At 37.5% G+C, this 25,015-nt stretch overlaps 1 protein-coding gene across 1 annotated transcript; it reads right to left on the minus strand.

Moving 5' to 3' along the window:
• Positions 1 to 25,015, minus strand: LOC145797857 (uncharacterized). The gene is made up of 4 exons (XM_082885287.1): positions 24,632 to 25,015; positions 11,789 to 11,926; positions 379 to 477; positions 1 to 291 (listed from the first exon to the last, which is right to left on the minus strand). The coding sequence occupies exons 1-4, from the start codon at positions 25,013 to 25,015 to the stop codon at positions 1 to 3; spliced, it is 912 nt and encodes a 303-aa protein (XP_082741413.1).

Raw genomic sequence — 25,015 nt, forward strand, 5'->3', positions numbered from 1 at the left:
CTAATCCATCCCCAAAATTATATCAAAATGATCCATATCAAGTGGCATCAAATTAGCACACAATTGAATATCCCCAAGTAAAATCTCACATGCAAGATAAACAGAAGCACATAACATTGAATCCCCAAATGGTGAATACACACACAACACATAATTCAATGGTTCCATAGGTCTATTCAAATTAGGAGCAAATGTTTTCGAAATAAAGGAATGAGTAGAACCCGAATCAAGTAACACATGAGCAAGATGGCCATTGATAAAGAATGTAGTTGAGATCATAGTCTCTGTATTCTGAACATCACCAGGAATAAGAGTAAAGACTCTTCATTATTTGACATAATCTCTCGTGTTGTTAGGCTTTACCATAGTCTTTGTTACTGGAGCTGGAGTTGAATCGGCTAAACTTGCAGTTGCTCTATTCGCATTATGTCGCTCTTTCTGGGGACAATCCCTCGATAAGTGACCCGTCTTTCCACACTTCAAGCAGGCCCCAGTTATTCAATAACAAACTCCACGGTATTTCTTCCTACATTCGATAACCAGGCCAAGTCTTTATTGTTTGCTTGAGCCACTCGTCTACTTTCTTAGGCTCCGAGCCACTGTGAAACTCATTCGACTTGGCCATAGAAACTCTCTAGTAAGAAAACCCACCCTTGTCTCAACGGCATTCTCTCGGGCTTGGTTTTTTGCCCTCAAGATGTTCATCGACTCTCTCAAAGCCCCGTTATTTCTCGAGCTAGGGCGCCCATAGTGGCTTGACTTGCTTGTTTTACGACTCCCACTTGCCTTATTTGCTCAGCTACATTAGCTTGGCCTACTTGCTCGGCCATATTAGCTTGGTCGAACCCTTCTTCTTGCACCGGAACCTCATGGACTGGTACTTTATGAACACCTCGGCAAGGCCTACCATGCCTCTCGCCTCTACCACCACGTGTCTGACCTCTTCCTGACATCCTAATTAAGGATAAGAGTAAACAATTTAGCACACAATCGTATATATGCTCACAACTTATCTCACACGTCTCATCACAACAATTGTATACATTCCTATTTTATGTAAACACTTAGTTTCACTCCATATAAGCACTTAATCAGGTAAATACATACAGATTACTCATTTACAATGAAATTTGTCCCACGAAATACCAAGAATTCTTATTAGAATGAGCATTGATCAAGTGTCCTTCTAAGACCTCGAGAAATTTAATAGACACAAACAACATCCCAAAAGTTCAATTACATACCCATCTAGTCATATAAGCATGCCTAAAACATGGAACATCTCCTAATTTAGCGAAATGAACCCATTATGGAAAAACAACCACCTCTCGCGAGCTCTAAGTATTCAAACCCTCTAACTCTAATACCAAGTTGAAACGCCCCAAAGAAATAACACAAAAAGACTCACTATCTTCCAACAACATATCTTGTTGTCCTAAATTAAAACCTTCCATTTCTTAAAGTAAACGAATATAAAGCCTCATCATTTAACATCATCACCAATCTCTAACATTTGTATTCATTGAACTCTAGAGATTTACATTAAATTACTCCACATGCGATTATATATTAACATTCTTAGAATATGAATCTATAGCATGTGGCACAATAAGTCAAGTACAATTCAATGCCCTCAAGGGCTACAAATTCCAAGGCTTAAGCCTAGTTACACAAAAATAGTTTTTGAACCCATGCATGTAAAGCCCTTGACTTGTCAAAATGATTACAACAAAATAAAAGAGCCTTGTGCTCTCAAAATACATTCTACACCTTTCACTTGGTGAGGTCACCACATCCTTTTCTACACAAAATCCTATAGGATGAACACAAAGCCTAGTAGAAAGATCTTAACAAAATATATACATTTTATACAGTCTCCTAAGATGAATGCATATACCATGTCATGTTCAAAACATATATCTCTATCTTTTGAAAATCTTGTGCTCAATGCAATTTGAAAACATAATAATTCGATAACTTCAATGTAGTTCAAGGGGTGGTAAATACGACCCAGGTCATTCCTAAGTTGATGTTTGCAAGTAGGCATATCAAGTACTACCAATTACCACTTTACCAGTTGATAACTAGAAGGCACGTGGTACCTCCTTCGCACGTGTTTCCGGTCTTTCACCATGTTCACACTAACCAACTTGACCAAATACCAACTACATCCCATATCCGGACTTACCAACGTATTTACCGCAAAACAAATCAAAATGATCTTATTTCACAAAACAACTCCTTTCTCAAAAGCAATAATTTTTCTAATGCAAGATTCAAAATCAATTGCAATAATGATTAAATGGATTGGCAATGCAAAATGTAACAATGCATTAATATAGTTCTATTTTCAATTCCGCGACACAATCCTCCATTGTGATCAAATTTCCACATCACTTATCAATGTAACATCAAAATGCATTTTTCAAGAGATAATATAACAATATCATCATTCATGCCTTCTCCGCATATTAATCGTCATTTTTAAAATTGATCTTTCCAAGACAAATAACAATAAGCTATTCCTCAATCTTCCCAAATCAACGATTCTCATTTTTCTCATGAAATTTCCTCATTTCATACAATTATAAAAATTTCCTCCATCATTTATCCACATAACAATTTATCAAGCATAAATTTCACAACATCTCAACATCTTTTCCAAAACCCCCAAATTTTTAGGGTTTCCACCAAACTAGGTTTTTGCTCCATTTTTGAAAGTTTTTTCCAAAACAACACCCACACTTTAGAACATAGCTCACACTCTTAAAAGTTTTGGGGAAAAAATAGAGAAAATCTACTTCGAATATCATTTGGGGTTCATCAACCCAAAATCATGATCCAAATATGTAAAAAATACTTCAAACAAGCATAGACTTGCAAAAACATATATATAACTCTAAGAATATCCCTACCTCAAGCTTGGGAGATGAAGGGGATAAAAATCCTAAAACTCAACGTTGATGAAAACTCAATTCAATCGGTATAAACGTAACCCTCGTCGCCCTCTTCGATTTGGTATAAAAAGCACTCTCAAATTCTTAAAGATTTTTGCTAAATCTTATAAAGAAGTTAGATTTGGGTGTGTTTGTAGAGAGAATGAAGAGAAAAGATAAGTAGAGAGAGAGAGAGAGAGAGAAGTGAAAAAGTGTATCAAGAATGTTTTTGACATCAGTTTTGAGGAAAAGTTCACAAAATTCGAGAAAGACACACCAAAATCTACACGAGCGATTCAAATTCCGTACAAGCGGAATTCTAAATCCGCACAAGCAGTTCAAATTTTGCATGGGTGGTTTGCTCCAAAGAAAAATCCAAAAATTTTCACAAAATCCACTCAAGCGGAATCCATAATCCGCACGAGCACCTTTCTGCCCAGAAAACCTAGAGATCCCAATGTGAATCTGCTCGAGTGGTTTCCCCTAGAAAACTTAAAAATTGATTTTATACTCCGAAACAAATTCCAATACTCAAAACTCAAAATTTTTAACCCGAAAATGTTAAGAGAAGTTAAGTAAGAGCACAAAGGAATTCTCAACGACCCAATACAATAAACAAAACGCCAAAAGTCAAGCACACAATCTACTATTCAACAATAGTCAAGTCCAAGATCTGGGAGATCACAAATTTTAACACACTTTTCAGATATATTATACACATTTTACACACTTATCAAGTTTAATGATAGCTCTTAACATTTTCCATAAATAAATTCAACTTACACAAAAAATTATGAAATTATGAACGTACTTTTCTAAATATATATGTAACATGCATATGAAATAATTTTAAAAAATTAAATTCAATTGATTAGATAAAATAAAATGAAATGTCTTCATCTGATTTAATTAGAAAATGGGATTTGATAACTATTTTACAAGAGTGAAATAGGAGAGACATACATACACAAAACCTTCTCTTCATTCGTTGCATTGATTATGAAGATTGTATGACGTCATGTTGTGTTTATATATGCTCACAAGAAGATCAACAGTGACAATGCCGAAAGACAAGGACCACATCATCAACAATGATGGTGTGGGGATGTATTTTCTGAATACCAACACGTGGCATGGTGACGCCGACATGTCAGCCGAGGTGCCACGTGTCCTAGTAGTTAAAGCCGAGATGATCTCGGAGTTGCCGAGGTTATCCCCGAAGATATCGGAATCCGAGATAAGCAGATAAGGGACAAGAGTCCTAAGGCAAAGAGGGGACTTAACCAAGATAAGGATAAAGCTCTTAGGGAGTTTTATCTTTATCTCTTATAGAGTCCAGAGTAAGCAGTAAATTGGAGTTCATAGAAGTCATACTTCTAGTGGGACTTGGATTGAGTATATTATAAAAGAGAGGCACCCCCGTGGGTCTAAGGTATGTAATTTATGTTTTGAGTATTCAGTTTAGCACTTGATTATCTTTGAGAGATATACTGACTTGATCGTCGGAGTGCCCCCGGGTGGAAGAACCACCGCCGGAGCTTTTTCTGTTACAGGTTGCTAAAGCCATCTATTCTGCCTGTGCTCTCCAGCTGATCACTAAACGGGCAGTGTGGTCAGATTTTTACCCACACAATTTGGCGCCGTCTATGGGAACGAAGGAAGAATAGATGGCCAGTAACGGACAACAGGAAAAAACTGGGGATGACGCTCCCACTGGGAGTGGCAGACCAATTGATCTTGACATCGAAGGAGACAACCACAATACAGAAGCCCGTGACCAGGGTCACAGAGAGAACGACGTCACCCCAGAAGGCGACACGTCAAAAAAGACAAACCAAGGAAAGTACTACAATGAAGATAACCTCCAGGTATGGAGGGACAGGTGCCTACGGAGGGATGAGGAAGTAAAAGAACTGGCGAACAAGTTGGCGGACCTCCAGTCAGTCGTCAACTTCATGATGCAGAATAATGTTATGCAGCCACCATACCCGCTGCAAGATACGCCGATGCCAACAACCAACACCCAGAAGGGTGGAAGAAAAACAATCCCCGAGGTCCCTCAGCATACCAGGAGCGGAAGGCATTCTCACCGGCCTTCTAGGGAAGTCGGACGGGAAAAACCGAGGCAAGAAGAGTCCCGAAGGACGCACCACATGAAGAATCCAGACCCCAAAGAACATCGACATGTTCAGGGGCAAGTACTCCACTTTGACACAACCCATGAAGAAAGATCCAAACGGACCCACCACGAGGCCGAAAGCAGTGTACCAAAAAGACTAAAATCCAAAGACAGCCGAGCTCCAGGGAGGAGCAAAGAAGACCTAAGGGACTACCTCAAAAGGAGGCAGCAGAATGCAGAAGCCGAGGTAAACTCCCCAGTAAAACCGAAGACAGCCTTCTCAGTGGAACTGGACAAATTCGAACCGCCCAAGAGATTCAGTATGCCGAGGTTTCAAATCTATGATGGTAAGTCAGATCTAAACTTTCATGTTGGGCTATACCTAAATTCAATGGCATTATATAGCGGGAACGAGCCGTTGCTCTGCAAAGTATTCCCCTCATCCTTTGGGGAAATTGCATCTGATTGGTTCCATAAGTTACCAAAAGGAAGCATAAAGACATGGGAAGGCTTGGCCGAGATGTTTGTGGCCAGGTTCGTGACCAACAAGCTGCAACCCCTGAGGGTTGATGCTTTGATGGCTCTAAGAATCACCAAGGAAGAAGGCCTTAGGGCCTATGCGAAGAGGTACTACGAGGTGTTCAACCGAATACCCGAATGCAACCAGGAAGTAGCAGTCGTGTCTTTCAAGAACGGCCTGAAAGATGACTGCCCACTACGGAAGTCTTTGGCAAAAACATTGCCAAAAAGCATGGAAGAACTCATGGCAAGAATTGAGAAATGCGCCAGGGCCGAAGAAGATACATCGGGAAACAAAGAGGTGAAACAAGAAAAGGGAAACGGCTCGCCAAAGCGAGGCCGAGTCAACAATGGGCCGGCCAAACAAGAAATAGAGTTGAGAAACAAACAGGCGGTAACAACGGTATTCCGGATCCCAATCCATAAAGTCTTAGATCAGATTCGAAATCAACCTTATTTCAGGGCTCCGGCAAGAGCACCGGGGGAATTCATGGGAAGGAACGTTGGTAGACGTTGTGCCTACCACAATGAAGAAGGGCATCCAACTCAAGGTTGCAGAGCCTTAAAAGCACACTTGGAAGACCTGGTAAGACAAGGCCTTCTGAGGGATCTGGTCGATGAGGCCAGAACAAGGGAAGAACAGGCAAGGCTGCCACAAGCACCAGCAGCACCCCCACCCCCAGCACAACTACCACAAGCAGGAGGACCAAGGGTGGTTAATGTGATCCATTCAAGGGTCAACGAAAACGAAGTCAGAGGGGAGACCCAGAGGGTAAGACATTTACAGCATGTCTACCAAATCGGGGAAAAAAGACATCGGCCAGAAGAATGCCAAGGGCCGATCATAGCCTTTACCGAAGCCGACCTGGAATTGGTCCAACATCCGCATAATGATGCCTTGGTAGTATCCCTCCAGGTTGGGGAATACCAAGTGAAACGCATCTTAATAGATCAAGGCAGCTCTTGTGACATCATGTACGTCAGATGTTACAAGGAGCTGGGCCTTCACCCTGATGACTTAGAACAATCCAGCGGCCCGATGGTCGGCTTTAACGGAACGCCGATGTGGCCACTGGGCGCAACAAGCTTGGAAGTACAAGCCGGCACTAAGAAGGTCAAGACGGAATTTCTGGTAATTGACACACCCTCACCATACAACATCATCTTGGGAAGGCCGTGGTTGCATGTAATGGGGGCAGTTCCCTCAACGTTGCATCAACTACTTCGATTCCCAACAGAGCATGGGATTGAAGAGATCAGAGGAGATCAACTGCAGGCAAAAAATTGCTCCATGGCGGCAATGAAGACCACCTACAGCATACGAGAACCAGGGAAAGTCGAAATCGAAGATGGAACCATAGAAGTCTTGGAAGATGTCGGCAAAGAACCAGCCGAGAAAAGCGAAGAGGCGCTAAAGAAAATCCTCGTCCAGGAGGGCGACGAAGAACGATTTTTTCTTCTCGGCTCAGGCTTAGCTAGAGAAGAAGAGAAAGAACTGGAAGAATTTTTAAGGGCAAACATAGAGGTGTTCGCCTGGACACCTTATGAAATGCCTGGCATTGACCCTGAGGTCACTTGCCACAGTCTGAATGTCGACAGATCGGCAAAACCTGTGATTCAACGAGCCAGAAGGCCGACGTTGATGCACGTCGAAGCAGTAGAGGAAGAGGTAGACAGACTCCTTGAAGCCAGGGCCATCCGAGAAGTTCAGTACCCAACATGGCTGTCCAACACAGTAGTAGTAAAAAAGAAGAATGGCAAGTGGAGGGTTTGCGTAGACTTTACCAGCCTCAACAAAGCTTGCCCCAAAGACAGCTTTCCTCTACCCAAAATCGACCAACTGGTAGACGCCACTTCGGGACATGAAAGGATGAGTTTTTTAGATGCATACAGAGGGTACCACCAGATTGCTATGTACCCTCCAGATGAGGAGAAGACCGCGTTCATCACCCCGAAAGGCCTATACTGTTACAAGGTAATGCCTTTTGGGCTGAAAAACGCAGGAGCAACCTATCAGAGGTTAGTGACAAAAATGTTTAGACACCTGATTGGCAAAACAGTAGAAGTTTACATCGATGACATGGTCGTAAAGACCAAGGAATCAAAAGGTCATCTTGGAGACCTAAAAGAGGTCTTTGACATACTCAAAAAATATCGGCTCCGACTCAACGCCTCGAAGTGTGCCTTTGGAGTTGGGTCAGGTAAATTTCTAGGATATCTGGTAACAAGAAAGGGCATTGAGGCCAGCCCAGACCAAATCAAGGCCATCCTGGAACTACAGAGTCCAACATCGGCAAAGCAAGTTCAAGTGCTTACTGGAAGGGCCGCAGCCCTAAACAGATTCATCAACAGAAGCTCAGACAAGTGCAGACCCTTCTTTAACCTGGTGAAAAAAGCCACAGACTTCCTATGGACAGAGGAATGTGAAGCTGCCTTAGCCGACCTAAAAAAGTACTTGACCACAACCCCGGTCCTTTCTAACCCAGTTCCAGGGGAGGAATTGTTTTTGTACTTGGCAGTCTCTGAACACGCAGTCAGTGCAGTGCTAATCCGAGAGGAAAAAGGGGAGCAGAAGGCTGTCTATTATGTAAGTAAGACTTTAGCTGACGCAGAAACAAGATACCTACCACTGGAAAAATTAATGCTAGCCCTGGTAATGGCTTCAAAGAAATTGAGCCATTACTTTCAGGCACACAAGATTGTGGTCCTAACAGAGCACCCACTGAAGTCCTTGTTGCATCAAGGAGACTTAACAGGAAGGATAGCAAAATGGGCAGTAACACTGGGCCAGTTTGACCTAGAATTTAGGCCGAGAACAGCCATAAAGGGCCAAGTGTTGGCCGACTTCGTCGCAGAACTCACACCTGAAGCCATCGCACATCGGGCTCCGCCGAGCCAAGATGAGCGTTGTCCCAATAAGCAAAAGGAATCCCAGCCGAAAAAGCAAGAGAAGGAGAAGCTCAGACCCTGTAGCATCTACATTGGGGATTCATTCAGACTATTCGTCGACGGCAGTTCAAACCGCCAAGGAGCAGGGGCAGGAGTACTGCTGATATCTCCAAATGGAGAAATAGTAGAACAGTCCATCCGTCTGGGGTTCAAAGCCTCCAACAATGAAGCAGAATATGAAGCATTAATTGCAGGGCTAAAGCTAGCAACAGCAGCGGAGGCAGACGAGGTAATTGTTTTTTGTGATTCACAACTCATTGTTAACCAGTCAACAGGAGAATTTGCAGCCAGAGACGAAAGAATGTCAGCATATGCAAAGGAAGTCATCTGACTGGCAGCCCTATTTCAGAACTGCAGATTACTCCAAGTTAGCCGAGATGACAACACCCACGCCGACGCGTTAGCTAACCTGGCCAGTTCAATTCAAACTGGAAAAACAAGGACAATTATGATCGACTACATGTCGGCCCCGAGCATAGATAAAACAGAGCACCGAACAAGAAGCAATGTGCGTGGGCTTAGGACCAGGCTGGATGGATGCAATCATTGCATTCCTAAAAGAGGGGAAGCTTCCAGAAGACCATAAAGAAGCACATAAAATTAGACTGAAATCGGCCAGATTCAGTCTAACAGCAGAAGGCCATCTCTACAGGAGGTCCTTCACTGGACCACTTTTAAGGTGCGTACACCCCTTGCAGGTAGAAGATTTTCTTTACGAGATTCATGAAGGAATTTGTGGAAGCCATGCTGGGGGCAGGTCGTTAGCCCACAGGGCCATTACCCAGGGGTATTGGTGGCCCTACATGCAAAAGGATGCCAAAGCCTATGTAAAGAAGTGTGAACAATGTCAAAGGTTTGCACCTTTGATACATCAGCCAGCTGCCGACCTGAACCCAGTATCCAGCCCTTGGCCGTTTGCCCAATGGGGCATGGATCTGGTCGGACAACTTCCCCAGGCAACTGGGCAGAGAAAATACTTACTGGTAGCAACAGACTACTTTACAAAATGGATAGAGGCAGAACCTCTCGCCAAAATCTGAGATGTGGACGTCAAGAATTTTATATGGAGAAACATTATCACCAGATTTGGGATTCCAAGAGCAATAGTTGCCGACAACGGAACACAGTTCGACAGCAAACTTATCAAAAACTTTTGTGCAAAATTCAAGATCAAGAATTATTTCTCAACACCAAGTTTTCCTCAAAGCAATGGGCAAGCAGAGGCATCCAACAAAGTAATCCTGGATGGAATAAAGAAGAGGCTGCAGGCAGCAAAAGGAAAGTGGGTGGACGAACTGCCCAACGTACTTTGGGCATATCGGACTACGCCGAGAAGATCAACAGGAGAATCCCCCTTTGCCATGGCCTATGGCACAGAAGCAGTCATCCCATTGGAGATCGGCATCCCAGGGATCAGAACCCAGGGAGTAGAGAATGGCACCAATGACATACTCTTAGCCCGAGACCTGGATTTGTTGGAAGAACGAAGAGAGAAAGCTGCAATTCAGCTCGCAGTATACCAGCAACAGCTTGCCAGAGCTTACAACAAGAAGGTTAATCCAAGAGATTTTCAAGTTGGCGACCTAGTCCTAAGAAAAGTCGTCGGGAACAAGAAGGATCCCAGGGAGGGCAAGCTTGGCCCAAACTGGGAAGGACCCTACAGAATTACTTCAGTATTAGGCAATGGAGCTTATCGGCTTGAGGACAATGAGGGCAAAGCATTGCCCAGACCTTGGAATACTTGTAATTTGAAATTTTTCTATCATTAGATATACACCATTGTTTGGCCGATATCATCAATAAAGTCTTTTCAGAATCCTTTCAACATGTATGATTGATAAAGTTATGCACTGATGTTTATTGAAGACATAATTAAACCCAAGTCAAACTCAGGCAAAGTTAAGCCGAGATTATTCCTTAATTCACTTGTTGAAATTTGTAGCAATTTACAAGTTGGAATTAAGCTGATTCCTTATCTTCACTTGTTGAAATTTGTAGCAATTTACAAGTTGGAATTAAGCTGATTCCTTATCTTCACTTGTTGAAATTTGTAGCAATTTACAAGTTGAAGTTAAGCCGAGATTATTCCTTAATTCACTTGTTGAAATTTGTAACAATTTACAAGTTGGAATTAAGCTGATTCCTTATCTTCACTTGTTGAAATTTGTAGCAATTTACAAGTTGAAGTTAAGCCGAGATTATTCCTTAATTCACTTGTTAAAATTCGTAGCAATTTACAAGTTGGAATTAAGCTGATTCCTTATCTTCACTTGTTGAAATTTGTAGCAATTTACAAGTTGAAGTTAAGCCGAGATTATTCCTTAATTCACTTGTTGAAATTTGTAGCAATTTACAAGTTGGAATTAAGCTGATTCCTTATCTTCACTTGTTGAAATTTGTAGCAATTTACAAGTTGGAATTAAGCTGATCCCTTATCTTCACTTGTTGAAATTTGTAGCAATTTACAAATTGAAGATAAGCCGAGGTTATTGCTTAAGTTCTCATAGCAATATGTGGGTTGCTTAAACCCTAGGGCAGATGCTTAACACTTGTTGAAATTCGTAGCAATTTACAAGTTTATGTTAAGCCGACATATGATCACCCGCTGAGGTAAACAAAAAATTACAGGTTAAAGTAAAAGCTAAGTATATTGTTCATTACTTGTTGAAATTCATGAAAAGTTTGCAGGTTAGTATCTTGCCGAAGTGAAAGTTTTGTAGTTATACCCGAGGTATGTAACCCCGAGAAGATTGCACAAAGGAAGCGACATGAAGAAGCATGCAAAGAACTTCTAAATACAAGACTATGCAGAAACCAGTCAACAGAACATCACAAGATTAAAACATCCATAGAAAAGAACAGTTGCAATTACATATTGAAAAAACCACGTCGGCCATAAGAAGAAGTTTTGCATTGTCCAAAAATTAAACGAGTACAAAAGTGCAAGGTACAGAAAAAGAAGGAAAAAGTACAAAAGACAATTTTCTCAAGATTCTTCACTGTTAGCCACTGCAGGGACTGGGACCTCGGACGATTCTGGTGGAACCTCGTCGGCCACTTTATCCGCTTGTATCTCGGCATCAATCTCTGCTAGTGATTCCTCAACACTTCTTTCTATCAAGAGAAGATTGGACGATAGATGCCCAGTGGCAGTTTCCTTGGTTGCCTCATTGGCCTCATCACCCTCCTCATCCAAAGTTAAGTCCATAACCTGCTCTGCAGGAGGAGGGGACTTGGCTTCGACGGCATCCTTGGGCTTTCTCACCAAGGCTTCTTCGTTGACCTCTTTATCTTCATCCTCAGCATCAGCATCAGATTCTGATCCACCTTCAGGTGGAGGTGGAGGAAATGGCAAAGGGATGGCATCAGCATTCCGAAGGGGCGAGTCAACAGGGAGATCAAGCTTCTTTATCAGGGACATCCAACCTAGGGAAAATCCGCTGTTGCATGCCTGCCTGACTTGAAGCTTATAATCTTCTGCGACGTCGGCCATACCTTGGGCGTAGGCCTTTTCATCGGCCTCTTTGATTTCGGTCTCTTTGGTGGCCAGAGCTTGCTGGAGTTCTTTCTCCGCTTGGGCCTTCTGAACCTCAGCCTCTCTTTTCTCGGCCTCAGCAACTTTTCTAACGGCCTCAGCAGATTCGGCCTTCTCAAGAGCTAAAGTTTGAACTTTAGTTGCAGCCTCGGCTTGATCCTCCAGTTTTTTCATTTTTGCTTCAAGGGACTTTATCTCTCTCTTCATGGAAGATGCTTCCCTTTTCATATCAACCAACCTTTGACGATTTTCAAAAGATTGCATTGAAAATGAATGGGCATGCTGAATGGCCTGCAGAAAAAACAGAAGTGTTAGACAGTACTCTCAGTAAAGAACGGAAGAAAAAATCACAAGTACAAACAGAAATACTTACTTGGACGGAGTGTTGGAGCATGAAAGCGTAATTCTCATACTCACTAAGCTTAGCATTTCGCTCCAAGTCATTCGGAAAGAGAAGAGCAGTGCTGAGGGCGACACCAACGTTAATGTCGTCAGCACTTTCACTAGCCATAATGGGCCTATCCTCCAGGGATAGATCAGGGGCCCAGGGGACGTCGGGCTTCTTTGAAGCCGAGGTCGTCGCGGACGATGACCTTGGCCTCTTTGATTGTGTAGACCCTGAGGGTTGACCCTCAGCTGACCTCTTGGTGGAAACAGAGGTTGATTTTCTGCTTTCTGCCAGCTTTGAAATAGGCACAGCATCCTCAGCTTCGGCATCTGTAGCCTTGGCCTTAGGCTGAGCCTTTTTAACTCTCTTTGGTTTGGGTGGGAGCATTGATTGCGTTGGTGCGGCTTCGGCGTCAGTTGGAAGATCGGCGAGAAGGTCTTGAACGACAGGCCTTGGACGAACAATCTCGGCAGTCTTTACAAGCCTTCGTCGACGTTTACGTTCAGGAATTGGTATTAAGTAGGGGGCCGAAGTTGATGGAAGATCGGCTGGGTCAGATGTGGACTCTTGATCTGTTCGGGATGTAGAAGCAGTTAAGGTTGTGGCTGTGGGTGGAGAAAGACTCTTCTTCCTTTTTCTTGGGACGTCGGGTAAAGTGGATTTGTATGTAGGGATGAAGTTTAGTAACAGTGGGGCTTTTCGTTTATGGATTGGAAGGTTAAGGAGTGTTTTCAGATCTATTCCTGGGAAGAAGGATTGACGAAAATTTTTCGGTGGCTGACGAAGATCTGCAGGACAAAGAAACAGACGTCAGAAACAAAAAAAAATATATATATTAAAAACTTAAATAAAAACAAGTGTTGACTCAGGGCTCTTACTCTTGCCCTATATAATTGTTCGAGGAAGAGGGTAGAGGTGGACATCTTCATCTGGGCCAAATTCCCAATTTCCAGAAGCAATGAGAAAATCATCTCCAGCCCCCTTGTTGGAGTCTGGGAGGTCGGCTACAATTTTGTACTGAGTAGATCTCGGCTTAAGGTAATAAACGAAACCCCTATCCTTCAAGTCAAGAGGGCACATGGTATAGCAGTATTGAAGGTCGGCCAGGGTAATTCTAAGGTTCTCTTGCCTAGCTAAGGCTATAATACCATTAATCACCCTATAAGAGTTGATAGTAAGTTGCATGGGGTTTAGCTTGTAGAAATAAGGAACTTCACGAAAGAGGGGATGAAGTGGAAGCCGAAGTCCACATTCGGTAAAAGCTACTATAGGGAAAGGCATTGTATGATCTGTGGGCATGATGGTATCATTATCCCCAGCTAGTTTAAGATGAACATCGGCTGGGATAGAGAATTCCTGCCTAAAGTATTCTAGTTTTGTTGGGGTATTTACCCTATGCCTCCACATACCCATTATGTCGGCTTAAGCTAAGAGAAATATATTTCAGAAGATGGGCGTTTTTTGAGAAGGATTACAAGAACCTCGGCAAAGATCCAGGAAAGGACTAATAGGGCTTGTTTCAGTTTTCCCTAATTTAAAGGTTCTACGCACAAAACCCAAACCTAAGAACTATAAAGGTCAAGATCGAAGGCATAGATCTGGGGCAGATACAAAACAGAGAAAAAAAGACGAAGTTTCAGATTCAAGAACAGAGGTATAGCTCTCAGAAACAATAGAGATACAAAAGTTAAAAAAAAAAATCAAGAACAGTGGCAAGAAGAATGGTGAAAAAGTATAGAAGTTCAAGGTGTAGCCACAAATCGAGGTACAAATAAATCCAAGGCTTCAAACAAGATCAGTAATGGCAACAGGCAGACAAAAGCATATAAAGAGAATAGAAGAATTAAAGGAAAGGGTCTTACCAGGACAAATGAAGCCGAGGCAATGTTAGCCGAACCCAGAAACCGGTTGCAACAGCAAAGAAGGCTTCGCAAGAATGAGGGATTAAGAGCAGTTCGAGAAGAGAGATCGAAGCAATGGCGGATTCGAAGAAGAAAGAGCTTTCAGAGAGAAAAAGAGCAAGAAGACAGAATGAAAAAGTGAAGGAAAAGTAGAGGCAAAAAAGAGTTTTGTCAAAAATTTGAAACGGCGGCAAAATTAGGGCAATTATTACGCCTAGAGCAACGCAGGCGTCAGACGGCACAGACAAATGGCAGACAGCTTTCAGGCGCGTCACAGATACGCTCCAATGAAAACAAAACACGTGAAAAGGAACGGTTAGAAATGCATGACAGCTCATGCGCGTGGAAAAGTACGATCGAAACCTTGTTCTCCGAAGAGAACACGTCGGCTGGAAGAGGATTATCTCGGCTAAACAGTTTTTGAACCATTACTCAGAAAAGAAGTGGCAAAATATCGGAATAGGTTCCATCACCTCAGAATGCCGAGGTAATAGAACCTAGGGGGCAGTTGTGGGGATGTATTTTCTGAATACCAACACGTGGCATGGTGACGCCGACGTGTCAGCCGAGGTGCCACGTGTCCTGGTAGTTAAAGCCGAGATGATCTCGGAGTTGCCGAGGTTATCCCCGAAGATATCGGAATCCGAGATAAGCAGATAAGGGACAAGAGTCCTAAGGCAAAGAGAGGACTTAACCAAGATAAGGATAAAGCTCTTAGGGAGTTTTATCTTTATCTCTTATAGAGTCCAGAGTAAGCAGTAAATTGGAGTTCATAGAAGTCATACTTCTAGTGGGACTTGGATTGAGTATATTATAAAAGAGAGGCACCCCCGTGGGTCTAAGGTATGTAATTTATGTTTTGAGTATTCAGTTTAGCACTTGATTATCTTTGAGAGATATCCTGACTTGATCGTCGGAGTGCCCCCGGGTGGAAGAACCACCGTCGGAGCTTTTTCTGTTACAGGTTGCTAAAGATCTATTCTGCCTGTGCTCTCCAACTGATCACTAAACGGGCAGTGTGGTCAGATTTTTACCCACACAGATGGTAAGGAGCATTGTAGATCAATATATACTGAGATAGTTCAAATGTTGAATTTTGTGTCCTTGTGGTATGAGAAATCTATTTTAAAGAACTTTGTATATTAAAAACTATTGAATTATCCTTTTACTATTAAAAAATTAATTATGTCACATACTACTAGTATAGTAGACATTACACTAATATCTATCTATCTGTCTATCTATTTATAAGTAAATGTAGTGTGTTCTTAAAATTCTACAAAACTCTAATATTAATATCTCAGAGGTTCTCTCTTCTACGTGGCACTTCTTGGAGTCTCTCTACCTCATTTTTAATTTTTTAATATAATAAAAGCAATCATTCTACATTTTTCCCTCTGCTAAATAAAATTAAATAAAAGGAAAAAAATATAACCGAGAGATAAAAAGAAAAAGCAAAAATTAAAATGATAAAATCCCACGTAGTTATCCGTTATCTCTTTCTAAAACAAACTTACAAAATAATAATAATAATAATAATAATAATAATCAAGAGATAAAAAGAAAAGGGAAGAGAGAGAGGGGGGCAAAAAATAATCCTTATCTCTTTGCTAAAAAAACTTAAAAAAATAACAATAATAACTAAGAGATAAATGAAAAAAAAATAAAATGGTAAAAATCTCATATCGTTATTCTTATATCTATTTTGAAAAATCTTCTCTCACGGTCTTCTTCCTTTTCCATAAATAGTTGTATTGTTCTCACCAAAATGAAACTAAAAAAAGTGAGGGAAAAAAAAAAAAAAAAAAACACTCACAACCCTTGTGCACACTCTCTGTTGCAACAATATAAATACTTCTCTATATTTTTTTAAACAAACCTAAACTCAAAACCTATTCATGTACAATTTACTTATGAAATGGTATGTCACTAAAATTTTAAAGGTTATATTGTCTTTTAGTTTTGTTTTCATTAATTAATTCATAAATAAGTTAAAAGTTGATTTTTTTTCCTCTCTGACATTTTTCAATTGTGTTTTATTTTTTTATTTTGTATTAATATTGAATCACTTTTTAAAGATCATTCAATTATTTCTCCATTTTCATAGTGTTTTCTTTTTCAAAGATTTCGGACCCAAAAAAAAAGCGCAATGGCAGTGTTGTAGTTATCATCGCAAGAAGTTGAAGTTGAGGCTTATGTAAAAAGTAAGAAAAGGGAAGAAGACGAAGAAGAAGAAGAACCAAATGGAAAAGGTATTTTAAAAAAAAAAATGCAAGAATTTGAATTAATGTGCAAAATTGCTTCTTCATGTGCATGAACTTGATATTTTTTTAATCTTTTATTTGTATCTATCTTTAAATTTAAACATTTATTTGGTTATTGGTAAAAAAAGTTTTGAGTTTTGTTCAATTATGATTGTATTTGTATATTCTTTAATTAAATAAAAACTAAGAAAGTAAATTATGCAAATGGTTCCTGTAATTTACACGATATGTCAATTTGATCCATGTTACTTCAATTTACTCAATTCTAACCTTAATTTAACGGATTGTGTCATTTTTGTCCAATAAATAACGGTTGTTAAGTTTGGTGGATGGAAAGTCTACACGATGTATCAATTTAGTCCCTGTAGTTTATACAATGTGTCAATTTGATCCCTATTATTTTAATTTGCTCGATTTTGACAGGAACCAAATTGACACATTGTATAAACTACAGGAACCAAATTGACACATAGTTTGACTTTCCGTCCACCAAACTTAACAACCGTTATTTATTGGAGTAAAATGACACAATCTGTTAAATCAATTGACAAAATCAAGCAAATTAAAATAACAGGAACCAAATTGACACATCATATAAACTATAAGAACTATTTATAGAATTTATCCAAACTAAAATTATAAGATATGCACAGAAATCTCTAAGAAGAAGAGTTCTAGAAGCTCCAAAGTTAAACTAAATTTGTTGATTTTTTGAAAAATTTTAATCAATGAGCTTTTGAAAGCATCAAAATTTCAAATTAAAAAATTCAATTTTTAATTAGTTAAAAAATCTATTGTCTAATTCCTTTGCTCCTTTATCAATGTACCATAAATAATTAAACATATATTAGTTTGGAGTCACATTACACATTAATAATTGATATGACATCATGATTTATATTATTATTAAAAAGGACCTAGTTTTGGTCCAGTTCGTCATCATATTAGACCATACTGTTGGGCTCGTGGGAGCTCACTACGGATCCCGTTTTGAAAATCTGAACCGTTTAATGTGTAGAACTCGTCGAGCACTATAGTTTACACAAAATCACATTGATCGGATATCGATAGCTATGTGATCAAACAGTTTTTTTATCAACTGTTAATTTATTCACCATCCATTTTTTTTATACAAAAGTGATTTGATCACGTAGCTATCGATATCCGATCAACGTGATTTTTCACAGTCATATAGTACTCGACGAGTTCTACACATTGAACGATTCAGATTTTCAAAACGGGACCAGTGGTGGGCCCCCACGGGCCCAATAGCACGGTCCTGTCCAATGGCAGACTGGGGCAAAGCGAGACCCTATCTGGTTAAAATATTTGTTACAATTTAATCATAAATTTTGGCCAAAATTTTAAATAATTTAAAACTATTGGCTTAAGAACACCTATTATTAGAAATAAGCTCTGTTTGTTTAGAAAGAAAGGGATGATAGGAAATGAAAATGATAAAAAGTGAAGTAAAAGAAAGGAGAATGAAATAAAAATTTATTTCCTATGCATTTAAATAGATGAAAAGTTTTGTAAGAGAATAATGAGGGAAAAAAAAATATAATCAATGCATAACAGGGAGTTGTGGAGAGAAATATGGGAAAAAAAATTTATTTCTCTTTATATTTTGCAAGAAATTATTAGCCTAAATAATAAGTTAATTTGAGTTGTGCAAGAAATTTTAGGTAGCGTTTGGTAGAGTTTTCTAAATATAATTTGATAATAGAGTTGTATTTTGAGTTTGTGAGTTTTAGAATTATGATTTAAGTGTGAAAAATTTGTTTGGTTATGAGTTTTGAAAAGAGTTTTGGAGAGAGTTTTAAGTTTTTGAAATTAGAAAAATTATTTGAATAAAAAATTTACAACTCATAACCAAATACATTATCCAAAATTCTATCAAAACTCATATAAAAATTTTAAAAAAAATCAAAAATATTCTTTATTTACAATATAAAAATAACAGGTGAAAAAAAAATGAACATTGTTTCAGTCAACTGGCCGGACGTTCTGGAGGACGACTGAGTTAGACAAATTTTTCCTCCTGAAAATGTGTTTTCAAAAGTGAATGTGGAATTATAATTTGAAAACTCAAAACAAATATCACACTCAAATGAGTGGGTGAAAATGTGTTTGGAACACCTAACCAAACACAGAGTTTCTATTATTTTCGAGAGGTCTCTATCCAACGAAAATACATAAAAAATAATTATTCTCTTTTTCACTTTCCGGTATTATCTATATAACCAAACTAAGCTAGATTTAAAATTGAAACATTTCATTAAAAGTTGAAACTACTATACAACTTCAATATCTTCATCAAAATATCCAATTCTTTAGAATTCATGTTACACTCATTGATATGGATTCTACAAAGAAATCAATTGTCCTTTAAATTTTGAATTTGTACAAAAGCAATTGCTTTTTTTATTTTTTTTTTTAAAATCATCTTGTATAAACTTTTGGATTTGTATAAAAGATAATTTAAATAGATTTGTGTATGAAATAAAAGTTCATTTTGTTCACTTCTTCGATTTTTTTTTTTCTCTACAAATTCCAAATGCAAACACAATTTAAATATTTTTTGAGTGATTGTGTAGAAAAAGTAGATGTTAGTAGATAATAAGCTTTTTTTTTTTTCCTTGATAAGTTTTATAAAATCAATAAATATATTGTATTAAATTATTTATACATTTTAAGCACTAAATTATTTTATCTTGTACATAGTACGAGTCAACTGCTAGCATAATTTATATGTAATTGTAACAATTGAGCTAAAGTAAGGCGTAGTTGAGCTACAAAAGATTGTATTCAAATTCGGTTAATAAACAAACTTAAAAACTTAGTTTAATGTGATTATACAAGATAAAATATCAATCACAATTTATTTTAAAATTAAGTTGAACCGAATGGATCATCCTGACATAAAACTCATTCTAAAACTCTATTTATTTCTGTGGGAAAAAAAAATCATAGAGAGTATTTTCTATATTTAGTTGTGTTCTTAAAATTAATGCACCAATATTACGTCAATGACGGTGATGACAATGATGGTGCTTGTGACTGTGGAAATGGTAATAGTGGTAGCGTGTGACATTAATAAAATTTTAGTGTGAAAATTTTTTTTCGCCAAAGTAGACTTATTTTTTGATGGTCATAAAAAATATTTTTTGTTAACTTTCATTTTTTGTTGCACCAAATATCAAAAAATGTGAAGAAAATATTTTCTTCCCAACTAAGCAAAGCGTAAATCTCATCAGCAGACAGTCGCGTAAAGGATATTGCAAAGTTAATATCAAAAGATATAAGAAAAAAAAAATGACACAAAAGAGTGGCTAGCCAGTACCCATTTGAAGAGTTAAGTTTTTAATATGGTCAAAAAGTCACTATGAGGTATCACATTATTTTCTTTATTCTTTACACGTCTTCTCGTAAAAAGTTATAAAATAATTAAAATAATTAATTCTCAAACAAAACCTAATTTCTTTCTTTTAACTGTAAATTATAAGTTAACTTACATTTTTAATTTATTTTTGTATTAAAATGTTTATTTTTGTATTTGGTGATTTTTTATATTTTTTTTTTCAATTTTAAGCCAAACTTTTTAATTTTTAAGTTTGTCATGGACATTTTTCCAAAAAATATCTTTTAAAAAAAAATTTTAAATCTTCTAGACAAGTTTAAAAAGTACCCAAAAAAAAATCATTAAAATAAATAAACCAGTGGTGACAAACAAATCAGAACGACCGTTTACAGCCAAAGTGTTTACATTCTCTACCGAATTACATAGTCTTCAACTTTAGACTTATCATGCTAACAGATAGGGATGACAATTTGAAACCGGCCCGACGGGGACCCGACCCCCGACCCCGAATGGGACGGTTTTTCCCCGAAAAAAACTCCCCACGGGCCGGTGATGGTATTGAAAATTGAATCCCCGATCATTTTCGGGCCGGGGACGGGGATAGGTTACCCCGGCCCCGCCCCGAATTTCCCCGTATAAATCCCCGCATATTCCCCGAAATATTCACCATATATATATATATATATGTTAGTCTGTCTCTCTCCTCTCACCTAATTCATTTCATTTCATTTCATCACTCAAACTTCAGCCTCTCTCTCTCTCTCTCTCTCTCTCTCTCTCTCTCTCTTCATACGCAGGTGGTCTCACGTCACGAGGCTCAACCTCAGCCTCTCTCTCCCTCTCTCTACGCAGGTGGTCTCATGGCGGGGAGCTCCCTCATCTCATCACCGTCGATCGCCGTCGCCCATCCTCTCACGGCATCGGCGGCGAGGCTTAACCTCAACCTCAGCCGTTGTTCCTCCTCTCACGGCATCGGCGGTGAGGCTCAACCTCAACCTCAGTCGTCTTCCCTCCATCTCACTCACCTAATTTTTTTTTTTTTTTTAATTCAGATCTGTTTCGATCTGTTCTATATATGTTAAATCTAGTGTTGAATAAATATTTGAGCTCAGATCTGTTGAGTATAGCTCCGAGTTCTGTTGATGATGATGAAGAGATATGATTGTTGTTGTTGTTGATATATATGTTAGATATATGTTGAAGAGATCTGAATGTGTTTGTTGACAGATCTGAGCTCAAATTGTTGTTGTATTTTATTTTTGTTGACAGATCTGAAGATGATTGTTGTTGTTGTTGTATTTTATTTGAGCTCAAATTGTTGTTGCATTTTTTTTTTTTTAATTTTGGTCGGGGAATTTACGGGGTCGGGGAAACCCGATCCCCGTTAGGGGACGGGGGTGGGGGTGGTGAGAGACTCCCCGTCGGGGATCGGGACCGGGGACGGGGAAATTCCTACCATCGGGGATCGGGGACGGGGAGTGTGATCCCCGGCCCCGCCCCGCCCCGTTGCCATTCCTACTAACAGACCAATAAGGTTAAGAATATAGAAGTTAAATATAAAACGGGATATAACTCTCTCATAAAGAATGGATCGGTCTCACATATGTGGGGCATATTCCTTATGAAAGGGTCGTGTATCATTTTATATTTGGTTTGTGTACACAGATATACTCCCTAGACACATTTATTTTTTTTTCCCTTGATCTATCTCTCCCAACTACCAGTGCTAGAGATAGGCTCTGTTTAGTTTAAGTTTCTATCCTTATATTTGAATGTTATGTTTGATTTAAGTTTTTAAAAATTAATTCGAAGACCACATTTGAATATACATTCCAATACATGTTTGTTTGGGTAGAGTTTTTAAATTTTAAATTTGCGGATTGAATCTATCCGGCCGTCCGCCCGAATATCTCCCGGGACATTCGGCTAGTCATCTGGCCGGTTGACTAAAATAGTACTTTTTTATTATTATTATTTTTTTTTTTTTTTGCAATTGCAACACGTTATTTGAAAACAAAAAAATTATATTTGTTTTTGACATTTTTAAATATAGAAATTATTTTTTTATTAGACCGTTTTTAAACAAAACAATTAAAAAAAAAATTTCAACCAAATATACAATCAAAAGTAATTTTGAAGTACTAGCTGAATATTTTTTTTAACAAAAAATAATATATTTTCGGAATCTTTTTAATTTTTTAAATAAAAAAATTATTATTTTTTTCAATAATCGTTTTTTTAATTAAATTTTAAAAAGAGTTTGGTTATGAGTTATAAGTTTTGAAAACTCTTTTCCAAACTCATAACCAAACAACTTTTCTTATTTTAAAACTCATTTCAAAAATTCAAAACTCAATTAATTTTTTTTTTCAAAACTCATAACCAAACAAATTTACCTTTCAAATCATGATTTAACAACTCACAAACTCAAAAATAAACTTCATTTTCAAATTATGATTCTAAAACTAAATCAACCTACCAAAATTTTCTATTAAATTTTTACAGAGCACTCACATGAATGTGAGGTTTATAATTATGTAAATATTTGATAAAAAATTTAAAATCTCTAACATTTTTGAACCTTGACCCACGATCGACATCAGCTCCTCCTGTGTGCTCTATAACAACAAAGGGTTACGTTTGTCTCTAATTCACTTTATAAATTGGACAGTACTGTTAAGCATGTAGGACTTATCATGAGTCCCGTTTCGATAACTATTTGATGTGTACAGCTCGTCGAGTACTTTATTTCTGTAAAAAAATCACGTTGATCGGATATCGATAGCTACTTGATCGGATGAAATTTTTGTCAACAATTTATTTTGAAAATTATATTTACCGTTGACATAAATCTAATTTGATCAAGTAGTTATCGATATCCGATCAATATGATTTTTTATAAAGAAAAAGTACCCAATAAACTCTACATATTAAGGGTTCATATCATTGAAACAAGACCGTGGTGGTCCCCTACGAGTTCAAAAGTACTCTCCAATCCGATCCCAAATTAAAAAGAAACTTGCCCAAAAACAAAAGTGGACTCTATCCTTGACCCCCAATTAATGGGTTATTTGGGGGTACACTACAAAACTGTATTTATTTATTTGTTTATCTTTTTAAATCATATCATTTTTTTTATTTTTTTATACATCTTTTTATAATAAAAAAAATTAAAAAATACACTTGTTTAAATCTTTCCAAACAATCCTTAGTCCACCTCAATTAATATGGTTACGATTATAGATGAATTGCTTTTATTTTGGGGTGTAATTGCTTGTCGGAATTCAAGATGCCTTGTTTACAATTAAGGTTTGGATTCTGTTCCATTGGAGTTAATTTGAGAAAATGGGTTAAATTTAGTGGGTCTATTTTCTTATTGTTCTTTTTTTAAAATTTCTTAAATAAAATATTTACATAAAAAATTTAGTTTAGACATTAGTAACTATATATTTGAATCATATTTATATTAAAAAAATAAATAATTATTACTGAAAATTTTGAAATTATATTTGTCGACACACTAAGTTAGATGTCCAACTTAAAAAAATTAAGCCCTTACAATTATTACATGATATATTTGAAATTTCTACATAATTATATTAGAAAAGATGTTTGATTAATAAGTATCTAGGAGCATTATTGACTAATAAAATTTAAATTAATTATATATTCTTTGTTATACATATTTTTATAAATTATGTACAATTATTTTATATAAAAAAAATCTTCAGTAAAATTGTAGTCATACAAAAAATATTTCACATAAAAAATATCACAATAATAATATAACAATATTATTATTATGAAAAAAAATTCATCTATATAGGGGTTTTATTTAAAAGTAAAATGTCCATATTTATTTATATCATTGTATACAAAAATTTTGTATAAATTTTTTATATGTATATGATTACATGTGGTATTCAAACTTTATTTTTATTAGTTTAAACATTAAGATTCATTTCTAGAATGCAATTATCACAACATGTATGTGAACTTGAGGGAAAAGCAATGAGGATAAAAAATAAAAATAAAAAAGTAATCCTGAAAATCTAGACATTTTATTAAAAAATTATTCAAAAATATCAATGTGTGATTGAGATTTATTTTATGTATGAATTTCACAATATACTCATTCAATCTTTATCACTGTTAATATATATATTAGATTTAGATATACCTCTATTTCTATCTCCTTCCGTACTTATCTAAGTTTGTGTTCAGCCTATAAATACAGGCTCTCCTATTGTATTCAATTAATTAAATATACATAAATATACAGTTTTCCTTTTCTTTCAACCATTCTAACATAAAGTGTACCATTTTGATGAAGAAATTTCAAAAAATGAGTTTCTTTGTATTCCTGAGCATTATCAGCATGAAAAATTTTGATAGTAGAGGAAAATTGAGTTTTGACCATGTAAGAAAAATCATAGTATATTTGGTATAACTCAGAGCGAGATTTCATAAGAAATAACCAAGTAAAACGAGTGAAATCATCGACAAATATAACAAAGTATTTAGATCCCCCTATAGTGGTATTAAGTGAAGGCCCCCAAACATTAGAGTATATGAGATCAAAAGGTGCATGAGACATAAAGGTACTAGCAGTAAATGGCAAGACAGACTGTTTTCAAGTTTACAAGATAGACAATCTACTTTATCATTTGGAAGATCACCTAACTGACCACTTGAAACGAGAGAGCGTAAACGACCAAAAGGCACATGGCCTAACTGAGAATGCCATAAAGCAAGAGAAGAACTAATAGTAGTAGAAGCAGTAGTCTCAACATTGGAAGGACTAGATGAGGGAATGCGAAGGTAGATGAGCTCGTATAGACATCCATGTCGACGACCTATCCCAAGGGTTTGTCCCGTCTTCGAATCCTGCATAACACAACCAGTTGGAGAAAATAGAACGGTGAGGCCAAGATCACAGAGTTGACCAATAGAGATAAGATTAAGGGTAAGATTAGAGATTAGATAAGTGTGAGGGAAAGAGACATTAAAGGTAGAAATATGACCGACACGATTAACATGCAT

The sequence above is a fragment of the Camellia sinensis genome, chromosome 8, assembly GCF_055761805.1.
Source record: "Camellia sinensis isolate YWXY chromosome 8, ASM5576180v1, whole genome shotgun sequence".
Lineage (NCBI taxonomy): Eukaryota > Viridiplantae > Streptophyta > Magnoliopsida > Ericales > Theaceae > Camellia > Camellia sinensis.

What these genes read in the sequence shown, in the direction of transcription:
- LOC145797857 (XM_082885287.1), bottom strand. Translation starts at nt 25,015, where the DNA reads ATGCATGTTAATCGTGTCGGTCATATTTCTACCTTTAATGTCTCTTTC. An exon ending in GTGATCTTCCAAATGATAAA is followed by an intron (nt 11,927 to 24,631) that starts GTAGATTGTCTA and finishes CTGATAAAGAAG; the next exon opens with CTTGATCTCCCTGTTGACTC. An exon ending in AGGTCAACGAAGAAGCCTTG is followed by an intron (nt 478 to 11,788) that starts GTGAGAAAGCCC and finishes GCCTGCTTGAAG; the next exon opens with TGTGGAAAGACGGGTCACTT.